At 62.7% G+C, this 8769-nt stretch overlaps 1 protein-coding gene across 1 annotated transcript in view; it reads left to right on the top strand.

Annotated features, from left to right (window-relative positions):
* SLC9A3 (solute carrier family 9 member A3) overlaps nt 1-8761 on the top strand; it is a 44038-nt gene extending 35277 nt beyond the window's left edge. Inside the window, exons 9-16 of the mRNA XM_006140113.2 lie at nt 67-137; nt 1119-1248; nt 2442-2557; nt 5818-5947; nt 6105-6281; nt 6380-6449; nt 6739-6855; nt 7222-8761. Coding sequence (XP_006140175.1) covers nt 67-137; nt 1119-1248; nt 2442-2557; nt 5818-5947; nt 6105-6281; nt 6380-6449; nt 6739-6855; nt 7222-7466 — 1056 coding nt within the window. The 3' untranslated portion in view covers nt 7467-8761. The remainder of the gene's footprint in view (nt 1-66; nt 138-1118; nt 1249-2441; nt 2558-5817; nt 5948-6104; nt 6282-6379; nt 6450-6738; nt 6856-7221) is intronic.
* Nucleotides 8762-8769: the final 8 nt, after the last annotated feature.

Raw genomic sequence — 8769 nt, 5'->3', positions numbered from 1 at the left:
GAGGCCACTGGCCTTGGGAGCTCAGGGAGGCTGGCAGCCAGTAATGCTGACCGACTCCTCTGAAAGGCTTTCGATCACATCCTCTCGGCCATCGAGGACATATCAGGACAGATCGGACACAACTACCTCAGAGACAAGTAAGTACCGGACAGACAGCAGCTGCCTCCTGCCCACCTCCTTCCTGTAGCAGCGCAGCCTCCCTTAGGACGGCACAGGGTGCAGAGGGCTGTGGGCCACGTGGCTGGTGAGCCGGGCTGGCCTTCACTGCCCCACTCTGGTGCGATGGCTGCGCCGGTCACTACAATGCTAGTGAGCTGCGGTGACCGTCACTACAAATCATTCATCCAGAACCGGAGCCAGTGGCCAGCTGCCCGGTTCTGAACTGGGTCCTGACGTTGGGAAACACTGGCCCCCACATGTGGGCAGGCAAGGACATTCCGAACATCAGTGGCAGGGCTGGTTCCCAATGGGCTTCCCGGGTGTGGAGAGAGGCCCTTCCACTCTGGGCTAATTAATCCCAAACTGTTAAACTACGTGGAAGCTGAAGTCAGGGAAACAGGCCACGGACAGAGGGAGGGTGCACTAGCCAACATCCACAGCTGTTCCACCAGGAAATCGAGATGGTCTATTTATATTTTATTACAAAATACATTTGACACTGAAAACTACCTCGGAAAACGAACACATTCTAGGTCGACTGTTCCATTTACAAAGTCACCACCTGTGCCCTGGGGTCAGCTCCTTGTGGAGGCCGAGCCCATGTGCTTCCATGCAAAAAGGCCCTATGGAATTCCCAGGGGGAGCCACCCAGCCCTCTGGCCTGGGCAAGCGTGGCCCCACCCGTGTCCAGCAAGGTGGGCAGCCACTTCCGCCCGGGCATCCCAGTTCTGGAGGTGGTGGCCGTCTCGAGGTTCACATGTATGTTGTAGTGACAGCTGGATGGGCAGCAGCACAGGTGACGGTGCGAGGAGGCAGGGTCGCGCCCTTCCTACTGGCGAGGCCTTCTCCAGCGCTGCCACGAGGGTACATCGTGTCCTGACCTGTCCCCCGTCCCCCCGTCTGTTGTCCTGAGTGACGACCAGGCCTCCCTGCAGCTGACACCACCCGTTCCCACCCAGGTGGTCCAATTTCGACAGGAAGTTTCTCAGCAAGATCCTTATGAGGAGATCGGCGCAAAAGTCGCGAGACCGGATCCTGAATGTCTTCCATGAGCTGAACCTGAAGGATGCCATCAGCTACGTGGCCGAGGTGCCAGAATGTTCTGTCTTTCCCTCAGTGGGCGTGGGGACAGCAGAATCCCGACACCACAGCAGTCAGACAGGCGGACAGAGGGCTGTCCTGGAGGCCTGCACGCGGTGGTCAGGTCTCCCTCTTCAGACAGGAGAGGGCAGGAAACAGCTGGGTCCCTAACATACCCATGCACACATAGCCACATGACCACAGCACACGCACATGCGTGCCCACACACACATACATTCAAGGCTGTGGCCTGAGGCAGCCCTGTCTCCTGGTGTCCCAGGGGAGCCCTGGTACACGGGTCCCCATCTGAGCCCAGGCCTGGTATGAATGAAGGGCCCTGGACGGCTAGAGGACGAGGGCGGGGGTCTCACTCTACACAGCCCCTCGTGGACAGGATGTGGCCTGGCGTGGCATGCAGGTCATGGCAAGGCCCAGGACAGACCTGCCCCTCCCATATGGCCAGGTGCCCCAGAGACTTCCCGGCATCTCAGCTCACACAGAACCCTCATGTGGCCATTGAACACACACGGCCCACCTGCCTGTCCATGTGTCCCCACATGAATGTGGCCATGTCCCCTGGGCTCCCAGTGACTGGGAAGTCCAGATGCCTGCCAGGCCTCTGAACAAGTCACAAAGAAGGGACCGAAACAAAATGCCGTTCTCTGCGCCCTGGGAGCCTGGGTGAGGGTGGGAAGGCTGAGAGGAAGGTCCCTGTCCCGAGTGCCTGGGGACCTGCGATGTCCCAGCTCCCCCATGGTGAGTGCTAGGACCTTGGTCCCCCACACGGTGAGTGCTAGGACCTTGGTCCCCCACATGGTGAGTGCTGGGACCTTGGTTCCTCCCATGATGAGTACTAGGACCTTGATACCCCCCATGGTGAGTGCTATGACTTTGTCCTCCCCATGGTGAGTGCCAGGACTGTGGTCCCCCCCACAGTGGATGCTAGGACTTTTGTCTCTGTGGTGAATGCCAGGACCTTTGTCCCCACAGTGGTATGTGCTAGGACCCCAGTCCTTCCTGGTCCCAGCATCTCTGCCTCAGGGCCGGGGAGGGGGTCTCTGGCAGGGTGAGCACCAGACGGCATTTGGAGCACAGGGTGGGCTGGCTGCCAGCAGGAGGTCAAGATCCCCACATGGGCAGGAGTGATTGCAGAGCCCAGGGCGCCCTCCGCCCAGTCTGCTAACAAGGCCCTCCTCCTGTAGGGTGAGCGCCGTGGGTCCCTGGCCTTCATACGCTCGCCAAGCACAGACAATGTGGTCAACGTGGACTTCAGCACACCACGCCCATCCACTGTGGAGGCCTCTGTCTCCTACCTCCTGTAAGTACCCATGTGCGTGGGGCACGCCTTCCCTTGCCACCACATTCCGGGGGCCTGCTGATGAGTGCATCTGACTGCCAGCGTCCCCCAGGCCCTGTGGCAGCTGGCAGCTCCCAGCCTAGAAACCAGGGGTAGGCACAGTGGGGTCAGAGGAGCTGGGCTGCACCTGCACCAACCCCCCTTCCAGGCAGCCTTGCACGGAGTGGGGCCACCAGACTTGCACCCTCTGGAGTTTGGGTTCTGATGCCCACAGGCCTGGTCTGGGTTCCTGGCCAGCTCTTCCTGAGAGTCCGCTTCAGGAGCAGGTGCCAGGCACTGGGAGAGGTGGATGGGCCCTGCAAGGGCCAGGGGTTGGTGGGTCACCTTCGGGCAGGAGGCCGCGTCGGTCGGCTAAGCGGAGGAACGAGGGCAACCATGGTGGTGAGTGTGCGGGGGGTGCAGGCCCATGGCCGGGCTCCGGCTCAGCGTGGTGCTGCACAGGAGGGAGAACGTCAGCGCGGTCTGCCTGGACATGCAGTCCCTGGAGCAGAGGCGGAGGAGCATCAGGGACACGGAGGACATGGTCACCCACCACACGCTGCAGCAGTACCTGTACAACCCACGCCCGCCAGCCCACATGTGGGCAGGCAAGGACATTCCGAACATCAGTGGCAGGGCTGGTTCCCAATGGGCTTCCCGGGTGTGGAGAGAGGCCCTTCCACTCTGGGCTAATTAATCCCAAACTGTTAAACTACGTGGAAGCTGAAGTCAGGGAAACAGGCCACGGACAGAGGGAGGGTGCACTAGCCAACATCCACAGCTGTTCCACCAGGAAATCGAGATGGTCTATTTATATTTTATTACAAAATACATTTGACACTGAAAACTACCTCGGAAAACGAACACATTCTAGGTCGACTGTTCCATTTACAAAGTCACCACCTGTGCCCTGGGGTCAGCTCCTTGTGGAGGCCGAGCCCATGTGCTTCCATGCAAAAAGGCCCTATGGAATTCCCAGGGGGAGCCACCCAGCCCTCTGGCCTGGGCAAGCGTGGCCCCACCCGTGTCCAGCAAGGTGGGCAGCCACTTCCGCCCGGGCATCCCAGTTCTGGAGGTGGTGGCCGTCTCGAGGTTCACATGTATGTTGTAGTGACAGCTGGATGGGCAGCAGCACAGGTGACGGTGCGAGGAGGCAGGGTCGCGCCCTTCCTACTGGCGAGGCCTTCTCCAGCGCTGCCACGAGGGTACATCGTGTCCTGACCTGTCCCCCGTCCCCCCGTCTGTTGTCCTGAGTGACGACCAGGCCTCCCTGCAGCTGACACCACCCGTTCCCACCCAGGTGGTCCAATTTCGACAGGAAGTTTCTCAGCAAGATCCTTATGAGGAGATCGGCGCAAAAGTCGCGAGACCGGATCCTGAATGTCTTCCATGAGCTGAACCTGAAGGATGCCATCAGCTACGTGGCCGAGGTGCCAGAATGTTCTGTCTTTCCCTCAGTGGGCGTGGGGACAGCAGAATCCCGACACCACAGCAGTCAGACAGGCGGACAGAGGGCTGTCCTGGAGGCCTGCACGCGGTGGTCAGGTCTCCCTCTTCAGACAGGAGAGGGCAGGAAACAGCTGGGTCCCTAACATACCCATGCACACATAGCCACATGACCACAGCACACGCACATGCGTGCCCACACACACATACATTCAAGGCTGTGGCCTGAGGCAGCCCTGTCTCCTGGTGTCCCAGGGGAGCCCTGGTACACGGGTCCCCATCTGAGCCCAGGCCTGGTATGAATGAAGGGCCCTGGACGGCTAGAGGACGAGGGCGGGGGTCTCACTCTACACAGCCCCTCGTGGACAGGATGTGGCCTGGCGTGGCATGCAGGTCATGGCAAGGCCCAGGACAGACCTGCCCCTCCCATATGGCCAGGTGCCCCAGAGACTTCCCGGCATCTCAGCTCACACAGAACCCTCATGTGGCCATTGAACACACACGGCCCACCTGCCTGTCCATGTGTCCCCACATGAATGTGGCCATGTCCCCTGGGCTCCCAGTGACTGGGAAGTCCAGATGCCTGCCAGGCCTCTGAACAAGTCACAAAGAAGGGACCGAAACAAAATGCCGTTCTCTGCGCCCTGGGAGCCTGGGTGAGGGTGGGAAGGCTGAGAGGAAGGTCCCTGTCCCGAGTGCCTGGGGACCTGCGATGTCCCAGCTCCCCCATGGTGAGTGCTAGGACCTTGGTCCCCCACACGGTGAGTGCTAGGACCTTGGTCCCCCACATGGTGAGTGCTGGGACCTTGGTTCCTCCCATGATGAGTACTAGGACCTTGATACCCCCCATGGTGAGTGCTATGACTTTGTCCTCCCCATGGTGAGTGCCAGGACTGTGGTCCCCCCCACAGTGGATGCTAGGACTTTTGTCTCTGTGGTGAATGCCAGGACCTTTGTCCCCACAGTGGTATGTGCTAGGACCCCAGTCCTTCCTGGTCCCAGCATCTCTGCCTCAGGGCCGGGGAGGGGGTCTCTGGCAGGGTGAGCACCAGACGGCATTTGGAGCACAGGGTGGGCTGGCTGCCAGCAGGAGGTCAAGATCCCCACATGGGCAGGAGTGATTGCAGAGCCCAGGGCGCCCTCCGCCCAGTCTGCTAACAAGGCCCTCCTCCTGTAGGGTGAGCGCCGTGGGTCCCTGGCCTTCATACGCTCGCCAAGCACAGACAATGTGGTCAACGTGGACTTCAGCACACCACGCCCATCCACTGTGGAGGCCTCTGTCTCCTACCTCCTGTAAGTACCCATGTGCGTGGGGCACGCCTTCCCTTGCCACCACATTCCGGGGGCCTGCTGATGAGTGCATCTGACTGCCAGCGTCCCCCAGGCCCTGTGGCAGCTGGCAGCTCCCAGCCTAGAAACCAGGGGTAGGCACAGTGGGGTCAGAGGAGCTGGGCTGCACCTGCACCAACCCCCCTTCCAGGCAGCCTTGCACGGAGTGGGGCCACCAGACTTGCACCCTCTGGAGTTTGGGTTCTGATGCCCACAGGCCTGGTCTGGGTTCCTGGCCAGCTCTTCCTGAGAGTCCGCTTCAGGAGCAGGTGCCAGGCACTGGGAGAGGTGGATGGGCCCTGCAAGGGCCAGGGGTTGGTGGGTCACCTTCGGGCAGGAGGCCGCGTCGGTCGGCTAAGCGGAGGAACGAGGGCAACCATGGTGGTGAGTGTGCGGGGGGTGCGGTGGTGAGTGTGCGGGGGGTGCAGGCCCATGGCCGGGCTCCGGCTCAGCGTGGTGCTGCACAGGAGGGAGAACGTCAGCGCGGTCTGCCTGGACATGCAGTCCCTGGAGCAGAGGCGGAGGAGCATCAGGGACACGGAGGACATGGTCACCCACCACACGCTGCAGCAGTACCTGTACAAGCCACGCCAGCAGGTGCGCGGGCACCTGGCCCACCCACCCTGCCACAGGGGACCCCTGGCTGGACCCCCGGGACAAAGGGGCACCCTGCAGTCAGCACAGAGGCTGCTGGGGCGAGGGGGTGTGTGGTGTGCAGCAGCCATGACAGGCCCATTGTCCCCCTCGCCCCCAGTATAAGCACCTCTACAGCCGGCATGAGCTGAGTCCCAGTGAGGATGAGAAGCAGGACAAGGAGATCTTCCACCGGACCATGCGCAAGCGCCTGGAGTCCTTCAAGTCCGCCAAGCTGGGTGTCAACCAGAACAAGAAGGCCGCCAAGCTGTACAAGCGAGAACGCGCCCAGAAGCGGGTGGGTGCGGCCTCCTGGCTCCAGCTCCACTCCAGGCTCCACTCAGGCAGGCCTGGCAGGCCACAGTGGGTCTGAAGGCAGCTCTGTCTGCTCCTCAGAGAAACAGCAGCATTCCCAATGGAAAACTGCCCCTGGACAGCCCCACGCACCACCTGGCCACGGAGACGGGTATGAAGGGGCCCCGCCCCGGCCGCCCACCTGAGTGCGCTCAGGGCAAGGGCTCCCTGCTGGCCTTGCACCTGCCTGGCCACCCACCCTGAGTGCACTTGGGGCAAGGGCTCCCGCCCCTTCCTCTCCAATGTGTCCCCAGAGGCAGCTGTCTAGGGTAGCAGGGGGCCTTGGCCCAGCCACACTGGGGGCTGGGTCAGGCCATGGCAGGGACATCCCTCAGCAGTGAGGACCACTCGAGGGTGTGGCCAGTCGTCTCTGTCCCAGCCTGCTCTCATGTCCCCACCAGCAGGTCTCGAACTTTCGGACCACGAGGAGGTCCCTGACTATGACGCTGAGGACACAAGCGGGGGGATCGAGTTCTTGGCAAGCATCACAAAGGACACAGCCTCAGACTCCCCTGCAGGTGAGGGCAGGGGTGGCAGGGGGTGGCCCCCGCTGTACCACATGGGCTGTGCTGGAGCCTGGCCAATGGGCGAGGGACACCAGGACGAGGGTGTCAGGGCAGGTCCAGCAGTGTTGCCCTTCCACCGGTGACTCTGTCCCAGGGAGTCACGGGTGGGGGCACAGGTCACCCACGAGGCGCCTCCCTTGGGAAGTCAGCCAGGCTGTGTCCTGAGGAGGCACGACCACAGGCTGGCAGGAACGAGGGGGCAAGGCAGGTGGCCCTCACTTTCAGGTGACCTTGCAGGTGACGTCCCCAGGACGAGATGGTGTTCAAGCCCACGCCCGTGCATGGCCCCTGGCTTACCAGTGCTGCCCTCTCTCCTAGGAATCGACAACCCTGTCTTCTCCCAGGACGAGGACTCCACCATCCTCAGCAGGGTGCCACCCTGGCTGTCTCCCGGGGAGACGGTGGTGCCCTCCCAGAGGGCCCGGGTGCAGATCCCCCACTCTCCTGGCAACTTCCGCCGCCTGGCACCCTTCCGCCTCAGCAACAAGTCGGTGGACTCCTTCCTGCTGGCCGACGGCCCCGAGCGGCCCCTGCCCACCCTCCCCGAGTCCACGCAAATGTAACTGCTCTCCCCGCCTAACCCTGCTCTCTTCTCTGCTGCTCCCTGCAGGCTCCCGGACCTACCTCGCAGACTCCAGCACCTTCCTTCCTCCTAGGGCCCTGAGCCGCAGCCTGTTTCTCGGGGCATGCGGGCAGACTAAACTCCGAGTCTCTGCTTTTCCACCTAGCTGCAGGGTCCAGCTGCTGGGGTGTGACTTCTGTGGCATGTCTGAGTGGTTTGCTTCCAGACTGTCGTTCTGACCACAAACGACACCTGTGGTCAGCCCGGACTCTCCGCCACAAGCTCAGAGCTGGGCAGCAGCTGTGTGGGAGGGGGGAATGTCACCCCGGAAGGTCCAGGGCCCTGGGGAGTGCAGCTGGAGAAGTCCATGAAGGAGCAGGCCATCCTACCCTCACACAGAGGAGTGTGGGATAGTGCAGGGTGGCCTCCAGGAGGCTGGCGGGCAGGGGGTGCCACCCAGCAGCAGGGCTGTGGAAGGGAGGGAAGGATAGGAGGGAGGAGAGTGCAGGGAGGGGGTGGGCCCCTCAGCAGGCCTGAGAGCCTCAGGCCGTGTCCTGGCTGGCCTGTCCACTTCGCCCTCTACCCTGGACAGGGTTGGGTTCAGGTCAAGTGGCCTCTGGGTGCCTGGAGGGTGTGGGAGGGGCCGTTAACGTGGGTGCAGGGCCGGCCAGGCAGGTCCCTTCTAGGTGCTCGCTAGGAAGCCACCTGTCCGTTGGGAAGAGCCCCTTCTTGCTGCTGGCAGGTCCCAGGGCAGGTCTTTCCTCTCCTGAGGGGGGCGCACTGTGACACATGTCAGGTGCTGTCCCATGCGCTGTCTGGGCTATGGGAACGACTCCCGCCAGCGCCAGCCCCACGGAGAGCTTCGGCACCTCACACCTATTTCCTGCTTCTGCCTCTGGACTCAGACCTTCTCCCTCCCTCCCTGGGGTCACCCTTGAATCTAGACCAAGGAGAGCCCTTATCTGACCAGGGGCCCTGGGAAGGGCAGATGCGGCTGGGGCGGGCAGGGTGCTGGGCCCTGTCCTGTAGAGGGCACCTGTCAAAGGCCCCAGGGTCCCGTCCTTGAGCTGCGCAGGCTGGGCCTCCCCTTTGGGAGGGGGGCGTCCACTGCTAGACCTTCCCGGTGCGCTCCTGGCCGGCAGGCCCCTACCGTCGGGCTCCTACGTCGGGCCAAGGCCTTGGGCAGGGCCCTGGGAGCACGTCAAGGGGAGGGCCAGCCAGGCGGTGGTCAGACTTGCCATCAGGCGCTGACCCGGCCTGCCGCTGCAGAGGCGCGCGGGGCGCGGCCTGGCGTCCCCCCCCCT

Source organism: Tupaia chinensis, unplaced genomic scaffold (assembly GCF_000334495.1).
Source record: "Tupaia chinensis unplaced genomic scaffold, TupChi_1.0 Scaffold000020_1, whole genome shotgun sequence".
In the NCBI taxonomy this organism is placed as follows: domain Eukaryota; kingdom Metazoa; phylum Chordata; class Mammalia; order Scandentia; family Tupaiidae; genus Tupaia; species Tupaia belangeri.
This window is presented reverse-complemented; position numbering and strand designations above follow the sequence as displayed.